Raw genomic sequence first — 18,778 nt, 5'->3', positions numbered from 1 at the left:
ATCTTCCAATATATTTTCAGTGTTATTTTTCTAGTATCTCCAGCACACTTTCAAGAACATTTCAGAGAATAACTATCATATTTATCAGAATTTTTCAGTATATAAGATTAAACCACATTATTCCTTAAAAAAACCTCAAGTTTAGGCAAAACAAATGCCTAAAAGTCTTATTTCATTATATCATATCAACCTCTGATATTGTTACAAAATGACAAAATAGTGGTCAAAATTAAATACATAATTTAATGCCATTTAAGGAGTAACAGTCTGAATGTTTTTTAATTTCTATCCCATTACATCCCGTTAAGCAAAATACTTGGTAAAATGTGTGAATTTTATACATTTGTCTTACTTCTTATATTGCAACCTTGAATACATTGCATCTGTAATAATAATGTAGAGAAAGAAAAACACAAAACATACTAAGTACTTTAAGAAAATAATCAGGCAATTAGGCATTGTGAATTCCTTATATGGTTGCTTTGTAGTCAATCTATCATGAATATTGAAATTGGAATTTCACTTTGATTGCTAGTGAGCTGACAACAACCAAATTAAAATACACAGAAGAGTCAGGGATTACTTGGAATTGAGACATAAAGAGATTTAATTCTTAATAGAGTAGCAACATTAACTGATAATATAGAGAATGTTGTTCAGTAGCAGTGAATCTTTAAAAAGAAAATCATTACAGATTTGCTCTAAGGAACTATAAAAATATAACATGCAAAATGGGATAGGGTAACACAATAAATTAAATTTCACTCATTTGTGTGTATTAAGATGGTTGTATAAATTTCTCATGAATGGCCTCATTCTACCCTTCCTTTATGACATTAAATATATTGGTTATAATAAACAAATAATATAGAATCACTAGATGAGTTTAAAAATGATATGGGACCTAATCTTACTCATGCATTGTTGTCCATTAAAAAAAAATTCTTGATATAATTCAAACCCATTCTGGTCAAATTAAAATAATCCTCATTAACTTAAATATTGGGAAAAAAAACCTCTGGGACACTGATACTGATAAGATTTTAATTTAGTCAGGGAGCTGAAGATAGGAAAAGGAAAGGAAAGACATACTTTGGAAGATTGATTGTAAAATGAGTTTGTCTTACTGAGTTAGGAGCTGCCAGATAGTGAAAAAAGTTAGGAACTGTGAGAGGAGGTAAAAATAAAAATTATTCCATATATCTAAGAATAAGACATTAAACTTTTGGATGTATTAAAAACAGGTAAACCTTTTGAAAACCATATATTTGTTGGTATTATTGTTATTTTATTTTGTATTTGATAGAAATCACATTTCTTAAGATCTCATTGATTTATTCTGCTTAAGAGAATCTCAAGGAGACAACTAATTACTAATATATCTGTAAATAAAATCTTCAAGTTTTTTTCTGTAGATTAATTCTAGTCAATTTCTGTATTTGAGAATAATTGCACAATAATTACAAAATAGCTATTCCACCATCTTAATTATATTATTTGAGCTTTCAAAATGTATTTTTAACCAAGTCAATTTAAGTTATTCATGAATTTTACAATAAATGTAATTCATTACTTGGAACCAAATTGTACGAAAATATCTTAGAATGAAAGAAAATATTAAAAAGTTTAGCTGGTGCCCTGGCGCAGGCCCATAATCCCAGCAGCACCCAAGGCTGAGGCAAGAGGATGGCAAATTCAAAGCCAGCATCAGCAACTTAGTGAGGCAATTAGCAACTCAGTGAGACCCTGACACTAAATAAAATACAAAAAAGGGCTGGGGATGTTGCTCAGTGCTGAAGCACTCCTGAGTTCAACTCTCAGTACTAAAAAATAAATAAAGTCTTGTGTTCCTACAAGAACTCAGACAGAAATCAGAGGAGAATCTGGTTTTTCAAGAGCCCAGTATGTGTCAAACACTTCTAAATAATATCCTGCTTCTCAAAATAGTCTTTAGACAAATGAAGCACCAAACCATTATAGGATCCATATACAAGGAAGTGGTTTGTGTGTATGTGAGTGTGTGTGTCAACTTTCCAAGTGATTTTTTTCCACTAAACTAATGGTTAAAATGCATTTATTTTTTAATTTAGTGAAGTTCCTTGAATATCCCTTTGCTACTGAATTACTCCTACCATGTGATGGGTGGGTAATACAAGTATAATCTAATAGCAATCAATTTTTCTACAAAGCACATGAAGTATGGAGAACATTCAAGCAAAGCCTCAAATCCTTAAAAGGTCATTAGAAAAGAAAAATGGAAGAAAATAAATAATTTTTATTTCAGATAACTGCAAATCAAGAATCTTATAGTTCCCCCTACCCCTTAGAGGAGGGGTGGCTAATAGTGGGTTCAACCCTCAATAAGAACATTTCAGTTTAGACATGTAAGATTCTGGGGCTGGGGGAGTACCTTGGTGATAGAGTGATTATTTAGCATATGTGAGATCATGGGTTCAATCCCCAGCACTATGGGGGGGGGGAAGATTTAGAACAATTTTATTTATATAAAATATGAGTTAAAGAAAATATATTGATAAGACTTGCTGTTTGTTCTAAAATATTGAAAATAGCATTGATTAATTTGTAAGGCATTCTAACCTGATTTTTCCAGCCAACTAACAAGGAATAGTTTCTTAAAGAATTGGTATCAAGGAAGTGAAGGGGCTATGAGATATGTAATTTAATTGAGCTGGTAATTTAGGAATTGAGAAATGAGGCATGGTTGTTACTGTGCACAAGTATTGAAAATTACTTTTCAATTTAGCTTTCTTGTTTCTATTCTAATTAAAATGATTTGTGTCTTAATAAACATATAAGAATAAAATGGTGACAGAATAAAACATTCTTAGTAGCTATATTTATATAAGATATATAAAGTTTTTGTCTAACTATTGTGACATAAAAATGGATGGAAAGATTTCACTAGGAGGGTAAATTTGGGATGGTTTATGTCATATGTATTCACTTTTGACAATTTTAAAGTATCTGAACAAGATAGGCAAGTTGCCAGAAGGCTCACTGTATCCACCAATGATAGAAATACCTGGTAACAATTTTGGACAGAAAACACAGTGTCTTTGAACAGAAGTTCAAATTCAAAAGTTAAAGTATATATGCTCTGAACTGCAGGCTTCTCTTTGTAATCAAACTACTTTTCAAGTGGGAAGTTCTAAGTAGCCTAGTTTGTGCTGAAAGACATAAGGAGTGTATTTATATAATAATGATTAATCAGTCTCTTAAGCAAACAGGGTGTGCTTCTGAATACAATAATGCACTTTGCATTTATTTTCCTTTAACTCATTTTCTAATCTTATGTTGTAGGCTAATGCAGCATTATAAAATCAAATATAAGAGGGCTGAGGTCATGGCTCAGTGGTAGAGCACTTGCCTAGCATGTGTAAGGCACTGGATTTGATTCTCAAAACCATAAATAAATAAATAAATAAATAAATAAATAAATAAATAAATAAGGTCCTTCAACAACTAAAAACATTTTTTTTAAAAAATTAAATATAAGAAAATGAAAATAAGATAATATTTTATAGTTATATCATGAAGTTATATCATTTTTATGATATTTTATGGTTTTGTTCAATTGGAAGGTGAAGAAAGGATGAATATTTGGCATGTTTGGAAAGAAAGGTAAAATCCATTTTATTCCCTGACATAACCCAATTGGGTAGTTAGGGAAACTAATAGTTAAATTGTTCTGCATGAAAGTAACAGGTATTTTGTGACTTGCCCTGCTACATACTGGAGGCTGGCAGGAGAAAGGGGAAACAAGGGTTGAAGATCCTAAAGTCCAAAAAGACTAAATACAGAAAAAGATCTTGGATAAGAGAGGGAACTGTGGCACTATATGCACTTACTACTGTGATTGGGACTATGAAGATAATTTAGGACAACAAAAGCTTGCTTACTTAATCTTAAATTATTCTGGATTGTGCAGTAATCCTCTTGGTTGTCCTTTATATTATGGTTTTTGTGAGAATGAAGGAAAATGATACAAATAAGGAGCACAGTAACGTTGAGAGAGGCCAGTAACTCTCAGGCTCTCACAAGAGGGATGATTCTGCCCAAAGGAATTAGAGCCAGAAGTAGAGTAGAAAACAAAACAAAACAAAGCAACAAAAACCACTAAGCCAGTGAGCACTGAGTGATATATGTTATGAACTATACAAAGATAACGAAATGTGAAAGTCTTTAATTACATTTATATCATATCTTCTGATATAAAACAATGACAAATCTAAAGTAGAAAATACTCAAATCATGTACTTGATATATATAGATTCATTTAAAATCACATTAATTATGATAGGTTGACAAATATGTTTATGCTTCAAATGTAATGCTCTAAGCTTTACAAATGAAAAATATGGACAAAATCTCTGTTCTATTGTCTCAAATTATAATTTTTATGTTACTCAATAATATAATCAATAAAACCATGCTATATTGTACATTTCAAAGCAAATAGAATTCTCTACAATAAAGTAAGGTTAGTTAATTGAGTTCCTCACTCATGGAACAGCAATATTTGATAAAAATTTGATAATAAATAAATAATATGCATTTTAAGCTTTCTAAAATTATTATGGCAATAGAAACCATGTCAAACAATGAGCAAAGGATATGGTTTTGGGGGCTGGGAGTATAGCTCAGTTGGTAGAGTGCTTGCCTCGCATGTACTAGGCCCTGGGTTCGATCCCCAGCACCACACACACACACACACACACACACACACACTCACACACACAGGATATGGTTTTAAGATAAGACAAAATGAACCATGCTGAATTATTCCAATAAAAACTCTTTTAAAATATATAGGTCATTGTTATTGCATACATTGTGTCCCATAAAATTTCTATCTTGAAATTTATTTATTTAGTTAATTTTATTTTTTTTTAGTGCTATGAACTCAGGGGTGCTTAACCACTGAGAAACTTCCCCAGCCTTTTTTATTTTTCATTTTGAGACAGGGTCTTGCTAAGTTGCTTAGGGCCTCACTAATTGCTGAGGATGGCCTTGAACTCACAATCCTCCTGCTTCAGCCTCCCAAATTGCAGGGATTACAGGTGTGTGCCACCATGCACAAATCTATCTTTAAATATTAACCCCCAGTAACTCAAGAATGTGACCATGGACAAAGGCTCTTAAAGAGCTAATTAAGATAAAATAGGTCATAAGAGTGAAACTCTTTAATTCAATATTTATGACTGGCATCTTTAGAAAAAGAGGAGAGTAAGATACAGACATGCATAGAGAGCTCATGTGAAGATGGACATAGAACACAGCTATCTACAAGATAAAGATAAAGGCCAAACGAGATGATCTTTTTGACACTTTGATCTCAGAGTTCTAGCATTCAGAGTTGTAGGAAAATAAATTTCTGGTTTTTGGGTCTCCTGGTCTGTAGTACTTTGTTATGGTACCCCTAGCAAACTAATACAGTCATAGTAAGGTGGTGAAGTTTATAGTAAGGTAGGACGATCCCATAAAATGCATAATACTTTATACCTGTTCAAAAAAAAAATCTGTTTTTTTTCTTTCTATGCAAATGTTAACACTAGCATTGATAGATTAAATCAATGAAGGACTTCTTGAGTAAGGAAAGGTTCAAGTTGTATTTGTAAAATCTAATCATCAGGTCATAATAAAGATATTCTGCTCTATTTATATTCTTATCAAATGTATTCAATGTATTAGAAGCTTTTTTATTTGTTTAATTTTTTTAAAAAAGAGGTTAGGTGATGAGGGTAGTCAATAATACAATTGGGGATTTTGTACATAATTCTGTCTTGATTTTTGGACAGTGATCTAATAATGGAGCATAAACATCATTATTTTAATTTTTAAAATATGATAGTATTGCATGATAATGATTGATGAATGTTAATTTTCCTAGGAGGAAACAAAGCCAACTTTTCAATCTTTAATACACATATATAATCTAGTCATTTTTTTGGAACATATATGACAGTGTGCATTAGTGTCTTAGGCTGCAATATAGTATAATTTGAATGCATTTTCACCAACTTTGCCTCTAGAAACCTAGCAAAGCAAAATTCATTGGCACTTCAAAATGTAGAAAAACAAAACTCATCAAGCTAAAGGTCACATTTTCATCTGAGCTCTGTGCATATATGTAAACTAAAAAAAGGTCGATCTTGCATACTTCAGTAGTAAAAATACAACATTAAACAAATAGAAAATTAACTTGAAAATAGCCTGAAAGGTTAAAAGGAGGCAAAGAGTCTATAGCATGTAAGGCACAACAATTGACTAATACAATAAAATTATACATTGATTTGTTAAAGGAAAATAATACCAACTATTCTTTTATATAATCTTTTCTTTAAAAGGTAAAAATATATATATATTTTCAGAGACCTTTCAAATGTAATTTTGATAGAGTGTCCAGGTTCAGCTTCAATAACCCACTCACAATTCAAAGAGTCTTTATAGTATCCTGGCCATCCCGGTGAGAGAATCACTCCACTTGGAGCTGAAAAATGGCCACCACATGGAGCTGAAAAATAAAATCAGAGAGCAGGAATAAAACTTTTATAATTAGTTGTAGAAATAATTTTTAATACCAACTCTAATTTTTAAATGAATTTCTACATATACTTATTAAATGCTAATTAGTACAATTTTGAAACTAAAGGTGAACTAATCAATTTGTTATTAAATGATTGTTTTCTGTTAAAAGATAATCTATTTAAAATATATAGCATAGTTATATTTCTTTGCATATGAAGTAGTAACATGATCATAACCACGTGCAAAGTAGATCTTTATTTTATTTTTGGTGCTGGAAGTCAAACCTGGGGCCTTACAAATGCTATGCAAGTGCTCTGCCTCTGAGCTACACATGTAGTCTCTTCAATATCTTTTTGTATCTCCATTGTGTTCTTTATCTTTAAAGATTCATAAAACATAAATTGTTGACTTTAGTTTTTTTTCTCTTTCATTAACTGATTTATGTAATCAAACACCCTGTTAATTCAAACTATCTACTAAGACATGGACCTTCCATTTTCCATAATCACTACTAAAATTTAGACCATCATCAATTCAATGCTTTTCCTTTTTCTCATTTATTAATTCATCTACTCCTTCAGTCCAGTTGACAGAAAAATGCCATTCAAAGTACTGATCCATCATACTATTTCCTAGATATGTATTCCCCTTCTTAGACATATATTCCAGTCCCCTATTCTTTTTATCAACAAATTCAAATCCTTTGCTTATCTTTTCACATACTTTACCCTTTGCTTTTCCCTAAATTCAAACACAATTGAAACCACAATGATAGTATTGTAGCTCCAGTAAGTGCTTATTTAAATCATTTAGTAGAAACACTTTATTGTGGAGATGAGTAAACAATTTGCAAAAAGAACAAGTTGCCAAAGTTCACAAAGCTTGACAGTCTCAAAAACACTTTCTAGGTCAACTTTTGCAAAACAGGATCTCAAAGCTCTATTTCATTATTTCCTCTACCAGTAAATGAAGTCACCATCCATTGAGTGGCATAAACCAAAAAGCTAAGTATTCATTTTTCATATTTCTATTATGCTTATCATTTATTTTCAAATCCAATTAATCTCCAAATTCACTCATTTCTCTATCTCTTTAGTTGCCATCTTAAATTATCCTGGAATATAAAAATGCCTTCTTAACTGGTCCCTGAATTCTCATTATAAAAAAGCCTGCTGATCCAAGGAAGTATCAGGCACATGATGGGAAATGCTGTATTTGGAGAAGCTATAGTGGAGCAAGAGCAGAAAATCCTGGAGGGGACAAAGTGTAGGGGAAAAAAAAAAGGAGGGACCAACTGGAGAGAAAACACAAAACAGCTGCAGAAACCTGTCCAAAGTGGAAGGCAGTATACTATATAGAAAAATTGAAATGAAGTTGAAACAAAGGACTAATAATACTACACATTTGACTTGTAAAGAGACACCAACTGCAATATGAATAGTAATACAAACAGAAAGACTAAGTTTATTGCTCAAACCTTACAATACAAAATACGCACATGTTCCTTAAATCATTTAATACTTTTCTTTAATAGATTCACTTTCATTTTGTCTTACATGATATATCTTGATTCTCCCTAAGTAAAATCATACATAAAATCATAAGTTTTATGTAGTAGCATTATTTTTTCCCAGAATAATTGAAAATAAATAGTAACTATTGAAATTTAAGAAATGTTTATACACATCTAAAATAAGCTCCTATTCTCCAGGTGTAAAAAAAAAAAAAAAAAAAAAAAAAAAAGGTGCAACACTTTAAGAAAGATTAATCTGAAAGAAAATAACAGGGCTGTGCATGGTAGTGCATGCCTGAAATCCCAGAGGCTCTGGAGGCTGAGGCAGGAGAATTTCGAGTACAAAGTCAGCCTCAGCACAGTGAGGCACTAAGCAACTCAGTGAGACCTTGTCTCTAAAATACAAAATAGGGATGGGGATGTGGCTCAGTGGTTGAGTGTCCCGAGTTCAATCCCTGCTACCAAAAAGAAAAAAGAAGAGGAGATCCAACATGGCGGCCGGCGAGGAAGCAGCGATTCCAACGTCTCCACTTTAACGGGATAAGAAAGACCCATCTGAACAGCTGCAGCCTACCTACAGAGGAACTTCTAGCATAATTCCCTTAAGAGGAGAGCAGCCGTGATCTGGTAGGTTTATCGGAAGTGACAGTTTGTCCCAGAGAAGTGGATCTTGGACGGCCACTCGGGCACAGAGGTCTAGTCCCGCAGCCATCAGCCACTCCGGCAAGGGGCTCCCCCGGGAGGCCTAGCTCTCGCTTTGCGAGCAGCCACCTCACCTGCCCGGTTCCTAACCACGCGGCCACAGCTACCCGGCTCCACAGGTGGCCACGCGGCGGGTGCAGAAGTCAAGTCCCGGAGCCAGCAACCGCTTTTGCAAGCGGCGGACACCCGGAGCGGCTTGGGCCGCCCCGCCCGAACCGGCAGTCGGCCTCTGCCATCCGGGCTCCCCTGGGAGGCCTAGCACTCGCTCTGGGAGCAGCCGCCTCACCCGCCTGGTTACTAACCAAGCGGCCGAAGCTACCCGGCTCCACAGGTGGCCCCGCGGCGGGTGCAGAAGTCAAGTCCTGAGGAGGGAAGATGGCGGCGAAGGGAGTGCATCACCCCAGTGCACCGCGTCACTGAGCGGGAGAAAGATGATGTGAATTGCCTGAAGGCTATCTTGTTGGGAATTTCCAATGAAATTGAGGTGCTCCAGAATCTAGTGGACAGATTTCCATCGTGCGAAGTTCGACTGCGGGAGCTCCATTTCTCCGCATGGAGGGTCGCAGAGCCTGATAGGCAATCGCCCCGCTGCTGGAGTCTGTGGCGCGCACTGGGGAGCGGCAAGGTGCCGGAGCGGGGGAGCAGCGATACCTGCGGCCCACTGGAAAGACAGGCCAGGTAGCTTTCCAGCGTGGTGGACACGTAACACCGAGGCAGTTGCGTCACACTGGTTGGACTGGGGGTGGAGCAGGGTCGCCGCCCGGGTCCAGAGGGGGCTCAGCGACCCGTTGGAGAGGTAGTCAGGAACCCCCATTGGGAGTGGGGGCTGTGCAGAACTGCGACCCATTGGCCTAGAGGCCTGCCAGCGTGGTAGACACGTCACAACAATTGGAGTGGGGACCCAGCAGAGCCGCCACCCACATCCAGATCAGGACCAACGACCCCAGGGCGTGGTAGTTACGTTACCACAATTGGAGTGGGGGCAGAGCAGAGCCGCCACCCGTGCCCGCAGGGGGGGCAGACCTGCGACCAATCAGCGTGGTAGACAGATCACCCTAATTAGAGGAAGAGCACAGTCACTACCCGCCTGCAAGGGAGACTCCCCAACTATACAAGAGCAATATAAATAAATAGGGGGTAAATTTCAAAAACACAACAGTTGCACCAAGCAGAAAGAAACGCGAGCAGTATGAAAAGACAAGGAAAGAAAGGACCACAAGCAATGCAGGTCAACTCAACATTAGAAGAGGTAATAGCTGCAACAGATGGAATGTCAGATAAACAGTTCAGGATATACATGCTTCAGATTATCTGGAGTCTCAAGGAAGACATGAGACAGCAAAATCAGACAATGAAAGATCACATTGACAAACAAATCCAGGAAGTAAAAGATCAATTTCACAGGGAGATAGAGGTAATAAAAAACAAACAAATAGAAATCCTAGAAATGCAGGAAACAATAAACCAACTTTAAAACTCAATTGAGAATACTACCAGCAGAGTAGATCACTTAGAAGAGAGAACATCAGACAATGAAGACAAAGTATTTCAACTGGAAAAGAACATAGACAGCTCAGCAAGTCTGCTAAGAAACCATGAGCAGAACATCCAAGAATTATGGGACAATATCAAAAGACCAAATTTAAGAGTCATTGGGATACAGGAAGGCACAGAGCTCCATACCAAAGGAATAAACAGTCTATTCAGTGAAATAATACGAGAAAACTTCCCAGACTTGAAGAATGAGACAGAATCCCAAATCCTAGAAGTCTACAGGACACCGAATGTGCAAAATCATAAGAGATCCACACCTAGACACATTATAATGAAGATGTCCGACATACAGAATAAGGAGAGAATTTTAAAAGCTGCAAGAGAAAGAAAGCAGATTACATTTAGGGGTAAACCAATCAGGATAACAGCTGATCTCTCAACACAGACTCTGAAAGCTAGAAGATCCTGGAATAACATATTTCAAACACTAAAAGAAAATGGGTTCCAACCAAGAATCGTGTATCTGGCAAAATTAAGCTTCAGGATAGAAGATGAAATTAAAACCTTCCACGATAAACAAAAGTTAAAAGAATTCGCAGCTAGAAAACCATCTCTTCAAAAAATCCTTGGCAAAACATTACAGGAAGAGGAAATGGAAAATAACATTGAAAACCAACAATGGGAGGTAGGACAGTAAAGGGGGGAAAGTAGTCAAAGAGGATAACAAATCAGGTTTAGTAACATCAATAAATAAATATGGCTAGAAGAACAAACCATATCTCAATAATAACCCTAAATGTTAATGGCTTAAACTCACCAATCAAGAGACACAGGCTAGTAGAATGGATCACAAAACAAGACCCAACAATATGCTGCCTACAGGAGACGCATCTGATTGGAAAAGATATTCATAGACTGAAGGTGAAAGGTTGGGAAAAATCATACCACTCATATGGACTGCGGAAACAAGCAGGAGTGGCCATACTCATATCTAATAAAATAGATTTCAAGCCAAAGTTAATCAAAAGGGATAAAGAAGGACACTTCATACTGCTCAAGGGAACCATACACCAACAAGACATAATAATCATAAATATATATGCCCCAAATAACGGTGCAGCTGTGTTCATCAAGCAAACTCTTCTCAAGTTCAAGAGTCTAATAGACCACCATACAATAATCATGGGAGACTTCAACACACCTCTCTCACCACTGGACAGATCTTCCAAACAAAAGTTAAATAAGGAAACTATAGAACTCAATAACACAATTAACAACCTAGACTTAATTGACATATATAGACTATACCACCCAACATCAAGTAGTTACACTTTTTTCTCAGCAGCACATGGAACCTTCTCAAAAATAGACCATATATTATGTCACAGGGCAACTCTTAGACAATATAAAGGGGTAGAGATAATACCATGCATCTTATCTGATCACAATGGAATGAAACTGAAAATCAATGATAAAAGTAGGAAGGAAAAATCAAGCATCACTTAGAGAATGAACAATAGGTTGCTGAATGATCAATGGGCTTTAGAAGACATCAAGGAGGAAATTAAAAACTTCCTAGAGTTAAATGAAAACACAGACACAACATATCGGAATCTATGGGACACATTGAAAGCAGTTCTAAGAGGAAAATTCATTGCTTGGAGTTCATTCCTCAAAAAAAGAAAAAACCAACAAATAAATGATCTCATACTTCATCTCAAAATCCTAGAAAAAGAAGAGCAAAACAACAGTAAAAGAAGTAGAAGGCAAGAAATAATTAAAATCAGAGCTGAAATTAATGAAATTGAAACAAAAGAAACAATTGAAAAAATTGACAAAACTAAAAGTTGGTTCTTTGAAAAAATAAATAAAATTGACAGACCCTTAGCCATGCTAACGAAGAGAAGAAGAGAGAGAACCCAAATTACTAGCATACGGGATGAAAAAGGCAATATCACAACATACTCTTTAGAAATACAGAAGATAATCAGAAATTATTTTGAATCCCTATACTCCAACAAAATAGAAGATAGTGAAGGCATAGATAAATTCCTTAAGTCTTATGATCTGCCCAGATTGAGTCAGGAGGATATAGACAACCTAAACAGACCAATAACAATAGAGGAAATAGAAGAAACCATCAAAAGATTACCAACTAAGAAAAGCCCAGGACCGGATGGGTATACAGCAGAGTTTTACAAAACCTTTAAAGAGGAACTAACACCAATACTTTTCAAGCTATTTCAGGAAATAGAAAAAGAGGGAGAACTTCCAAATTCATTCTATGAGGCCAACATCACCCTGATTCCAAAACCAGACAAAGACACTTCAAAGAAAGAAAACTACAGACCAATATCTCTAATGAAGCTTGATGCAAAAATCCTCAATAAAATTCTGGCGAATCGGATTTAAATACATATCAAAAAAATTATACACCATGATCAAGTAGGATTCATCCCTGGGATGCAAGGCTGGTTCAATATGCGGAAATCAATAAATGTTATTCAACACATCAATAGACTTAAAAATAAGAACCATATGATCATCTCGATAGATGCAGAAAAAGCATTCGACAAAGTACAGCATCCCTTTATGTTCAAAACTCTAGAAAAATTAGGGATAACTGGATCATACCTCAACATTGTAAAAGCAATCTATAATAATCCACAGGCCAGCATCATTCTGAATGGAGAAAAATTGAAGGCATTCCCTCTAAGATCTGGTACAAGACAGGGATGCCCTCTCTCACCACTTCTGTTCAACATAGTCCTCGAAACACTGGCCAGAGCAATTAGGCAGACGAAAGAAATTAAAGGCATAAAAATAGGAAAAGAAGAACTTAAATTATCACTATTTGCAGATGATATGATTCTATACCTAGCAGACCCAAAAGGGTCTACAAAGAAGCTATTAGAGCTAATAAATGAATTCAGCAAAGTGGCAGGATATAAGATCAACACACATAAATCTAAGGCATTCCTGTATATCAGCGACAAATCCTCTGAAACGGAAATGAGGACAACTACTCCATTCACAATATCCCCCCCAAAAATAAAATACTTGGGAATCAACCTAACAAAAGAGGTGAAAGATTTATACAATGAAAATTACAGAACCCTAAAGAAAGACATAGAATAAGACCTTAGAAGATGGAAAAATATACCCTGCTCATGGATAGGCAGAACTAACATCATCAAAATGGCTATATTACCAAAAGTTCTCTATAAGTTCAATGCAATGCCAATCAAAATCCCAACAGCATATCTTGTAGAAATAGATAAAAGAATCATGAAATTCATATGGAATAATAAAAGACCCAGAATAGCAAAAACAATGCTAAGCAGGAAGTGTGAATCAGGCGGTATAGGATACCAGACTTCAAACTATACTACAGAGCAATAGTAACAAAAACAGCATGGTACTGGTACCAAAACAGGCAGGTGGACCAATGGTACAGAATAGAGGACACAGTAACCAATCCACAAAACTACAACTATCTTATATTTGATAAAGGGGCTAAAAGCATGCAATGGAGGAAGGATAGCATCTTCAACAAATGGTGCTGGGAAAACTGGAAATCCATTTGCATCAAAATGAATCTGAATCCCTATCTCTCGCCATGCACAAAAGTTAACTCAAAATGGATCAAGGAGCTTGATATTAAATCAGAGACATGGCATCTGATAGAAGAAAAAGTTGGTTATGATCTACACGCTGTGGGATCGGGCTCCAAATTCCTCAATAGGACACCCATAGCGCAAGAGTTAACAACTAGAATCAACAAATGGGACTTACTCAAACTAAAATGTTTTTTCTCAGCAAAAGAAACAATAAGAGAGATAAACAGGGAGCCTACATCCTGGGAACAAATCTTTACTCCACACACTTCAGATAGAGCCCTAATAACCAGAATATACAAAGAACTCAAAAAATTAGACAATAAGATAACAAATAACCCAATCAATAAATGGGCCAAGGACCTGAACAGACACTTCTCAGAAGAGGACATACAATCAATCAATAAGTACATGAAAAAATGCTCACCATCTCTAGCAGTCAGAGAAATGCAAATCAAAACTACCCTAAGATACCATCTCACTCCAGTAAGATTGGCAGCCATTAGGAAGTCAAACAACAATAAGTGCTGGAGAGGATGCAGGGAAAAGGGCACTCTTGTTCATTGCTGGTGGGACTGGAAATTGGTGCAGCCAATTTGGAAAGCAGTATGGAGATTTCTCGGAAAGCTGGGAATGGAACCACCATTTGACCCTGCTATTCCCCTTCTCGGTCTATTCCCTAAAGCCCTAATAAGAGCATGCTACAGGGACACTGCTACATCGATGTTCATAGCAGCTCAATTCACGATAGCAAGACTGTGGAACCAGCCTAGATGCCCTTCAATAGATGAATGGATAAAAAAAATGTGGCATTTATATACTATGGAGTATTACTCTGCATTAAAAAATGACTAAATCATAGAATTTGGAGGGAAATGGATGGCATTAGAGCAGATTATGCTAAGTGAAGCTAGTCAATCTTTAAAAAACAAATACCAAATGACTCCTTTGATATAAGGGGAGTAAACAAGGACAGGGTAGGGACGAAGAGCTTGAGAAGAAGATTTACATTAAACAGGGATGAGAGGTGGGAGGGAAAGGGAGTGAGAAGGGAAATTGCATGGAAATGGAAGGCGATCCTCAGGGTTATACAAAATGACATATAAGAGGAAAGGAGGGATAAGACAAGATAATACAAATGGAAGAAATGATTTACAGTAGAAGGGGTAGAGAGAGAAAAGGGGAGGGGAGGGGAGGGGAGGGGGGATAGTAGAGAATAGGACAGACAGCAGAATACATCAGACACTAGAAAGGCAATATGTCAATCAATGGAAGGGTAACTGATGTGATACAGCAATTTGTATACGGGGTAAAAGCGGGAGTTCATAACCCACTTGAATCAAACCATGTAATATGATGTATTAAGAACTATGTAATGTTATGAACGACCAATAAAAAAAAAAGAAAAAAGAAAATAACAGGGATGAGAATGTGACTCAGTGGTAAAGCATTAACCTAGAATATCTGAGGCTCTGGGTTCAATTCCTAGTGACTAACAGACACTCATTGCTAATGGTACATACACACACATACACTTAGTGATCTGGGAGTCATCCCATTAAAAAGTTACACACACACACACACACACACACACACACTAAATATCTCTGGCTGAAAAAAAAAAAAAACTTTGGAATGTATAGAAAGCAGGAGACGAAGACCATATTGAGATATTTTCCAAATCCCTTTTCATTGGTTCATTCATTTATTCAATCATATTTCAGTTAATGGAAATTATTTTGAATCAAATATGTGCCTATGTGGCATTGATACTAATTAACACTTATTGAAAAATTCTTATGTGTCAGGTGTTATGCTAAGACATCCTTGAATTATTTTATAAAATGTTCCAAATAACTCAACCAGGTAGATTTATTGTTATAGATAAGAACAATGAAGTGCAAAACATTTAAACAATTTGCATATGAGCAATCAAGGGTTTGAAAAGAGGCAGTTTGATTTTAAAACCCTGTTTCCAATAAAATACTTGTTTTCTTTCCTCAGAATACCCCTAGTGCAAAACACAGGAAAAAAAGTAAAATGTCATGAATTCTATCAAAGAAGGAAAAACAAAATGTAAAATGTCATAAATTCTATAACACAGATACATATGTGTATGTTAGAGGACATGAATAAAATCTTCATAGTAGGTATTCTGTTTTCAGTCTTCAAGGATAAGACAGAGTTCACGAGGAGGAAGATAAGTATATTGTAAATGGATGCAACAGCTTGTGGAAAAGCATAAAGACTTGTCAGTACAATGCACAATGCTTTTGAGTAATACTGACATGTTTTTGTAGAATCAAAAAGTAATGGGAAACCATGGAAGATGATTAGAAAAGGCTCTGGTATAGAAAATGAACCAAGCAATTTAAAACAAAGGATTCATATACATTTATATACAAAGGATACAATTTTCATTTAATGGAACTTGAAAATAAAATGGATTAGAGACAGTGCAATGGGAGTTTGTAATATCAGTTAGGAGACTGTTTGAATTTTCTAGGAAAAGTATAATTGTGAAATAAAGTTTTTACAAGGAGAAGCTGAATATGAGCTATCTGAGGGGTAGAGACACAAGCATTTACTGATGAGAGGCAAAGAGTTAAAAGAAAGAAGCCTAAACTGGTCCTTGGGCCCTTGGCATATACCTGTCATTGCTAATTGCATTCAGCAAAATGAAGAATGCAAAACATGGAGGAGTTTTACATAGGAAGCCAAAGGTATTCAATGCTGAGATCCAAGGGTCTGCGAAACATCAAATAAAAATTATGAAATAGAATATGGAGCCCTTGGCTATTTTTGGAATTATTTTCAAAAGAAATTTCAATATGAGTAGAAGGTAAAGATGAACATTTAGAGGAAGAAATCAAGTATACTTGAATATGCAATCCTTGGGGGAGGGAAATGTTTTCATTTAGAATTAAATATGAATTGGCCAACAGCCAGGATAATACTACATTGGGGCAAAAACCAGGATGGACTTTGTGTTTGGATCTTATTCTCTCCTAAGCCTGCAAACTGCAATGATGGTAGCTGCCAAAATAAGTAAATTCATAGATATTAATTGTGAAATAATACAGTTTAGGTCTCATCTGACCAAGACAGCCTTCAGATAGACTTAACTTTAGACAGCCTTTTTCCTTGTGCTAGACACCTGCAGCCCCTCCTACCTCCATTTCTTGAGGCATTTATTTAAAAAACAAAACAACAACAACAACAACAACAACAACATATATTCTTTCTTTGTCCCTTTGAGATATAAATCTTCTCCTAGTCTCCTACTAGTTTTACGATTCAGGAGCATCTTAGTGATCTGGGAATCATCCCATTGAAAAGTAATCACAAGCTCTTTTAGTTTCTAAGGGAGGGTAGGAAAATGACCTCAATAAATTCTAATTTGCAAACAAATGACCTAATCACATTGGCCATTTTACTGGCTAGTATCCTCTTGTACTTTTCTACTAATTCGCCCCAATACTTAAAGACCCTTGATCTCTTCCAGAGGAGTTAAATTTAGTCTGCTTCCCTATTGCAATAGTCATGAATGGAGTCTTTGTTACCTATTTAACTCTGTTGGTGAAATTTTTCTTTGACATATTTTCGAAAGAGTCAAAGAGGTGAACCTATTGACTGAATAAGCCTTCTTTCTCTTATCCTTACAAGACCCAGCTGATGACGACGGCTGCCATTTTCAAATGTAGGGTCTCCCTACTTTGCTTTGGAGGTCATTTCCAGTTCAATTAGCAGACCAATAGCTGGTCATTTCTGCCATATCAACAAACAGTTACTTTACTTTTTGGTTTAGAATGTGCTTATGGATAATCTACATCTTAAAATTATTTTTGTGGCATAAAAATACTGGATTTGTCCTTTCACTTGTTTTTCAGATGGATAAAAATCATGAAGCATATGAATTGATGAGAAACACAGGCCTAGTATAGTGGCAGAGCTGAGACTTAAATTCATATCTTTAAATTCTAAGTTAGGAGCCATCATGGTTGATTGTTTTCAACTAATTTTCAGGAGAAACCCTTATTTAAGCACTTCTTACTCTATTTTTTTAAAATTAGTTGTAAATTGACATATTTATTCATTTTTATGTGATACTGAATTTCAAACCCAGTACCCCACTCCTGCTAGGCAAGCAATCTACCACTGAGCTACAACCACATCCCCATTTCTTATGCTCTTTAACATAAGTTTATTGAAGACAGAGGTGGATTAAATGTTAGGAGAATAAAATATTCGTTCCAAAAGTTTCTAATATAAATTTGAGATTCTAAACCCCTAAGTGATTTTCCAATAGGAAATCATTTTTATTCATTAACTTATTAATTCAATAAAATGTACTTAGTTCTGCTATATATAAAATACTTTGCTAGTTACTCAATTTTTTTCAAAGTCTTTATGACATTATACTTGCCCTCAAGAGACACACAGTATCTATAGCTAACATGAAATATTATAAGGATATACTGGAGCTGGGTAGGAAGTCTGGAAAAGGGAATGTCAGGTAATAACCCAAATATTAGGAAAAAGATATCAGAAGATGGTCTAGATTAAGAGATGAAGAGAAAACAGGCTTACAGAGAGAGAAAGGGAATGAGTGGAAGCAGGAAGTGAGAAATACTAATCCAACTGTGTGAAAGTCAAGTGTTTGTTGTTGTTGTTATTGTTGTTGTTGCTGCTGCAATATAGAGTTAGTGAGGGGTTAAGAAGGTTAAGCCTCTAAGTTTTGTGCAGTGATTATTGCTTTAAAACTTTAGTGGGTACCTAGGGAATTTGCTGAAATGCATATTTCAGGACTGTAACTCTAGCAGCTATTAGGTGGAACCCAGAAATCCTCATGGTTAAAGACCTCTTACTCTGATTTTTCAGATCACTTTATTCTTCAGGCCCT

At 35.7% G+C, this 18,778-nt stretch overlaps 1 protein-coding gene across 3 annotated transcripts in view; it reads right to left on the bottom strand.

The window, feature by feature from the left end:
• Positions 1-18,778, bottom strand: part of Csmd3 (CUB and Sushi multiple domains 3) — a 1,110,517-nt gene that overhangs the window by 388,398 nt on the left and 703,341 nt on the right. For all 3 annotated transcript variants that reach the window (XM_026384530.2, XM_026384531.2, XM_026384532.2), the window contains one exon: positions 6,397-6,535. In XM_026384530.2, coding sequence (XP_026240315.2) covers positions 6,397-6,535 — 139 coding nt within the window. The remainder of the gene's footprint in view (positions 1-6,396; positions 6,536-18,778) is intronic.

The sequence above is a fragment of the Urocitellus parryii genome, chromosome 7 (assembly GCF_045843805.1).
Source record: "Urocitellus parryii isolate mUroPar1 chromosome 7, mUroPar1.hap1, whole genome shotgun sequence".
NCBI classification, from domain to species: domain Eukaryota; kingdom Metazoa; phylum Chordata; class Mammalia; order Rodentia; family Sciuridae; genus Urocitellus; species Urocitellus parryii.
This window is presented reverse-complemented; position numbering and strand designations above follow the sequence as displayed.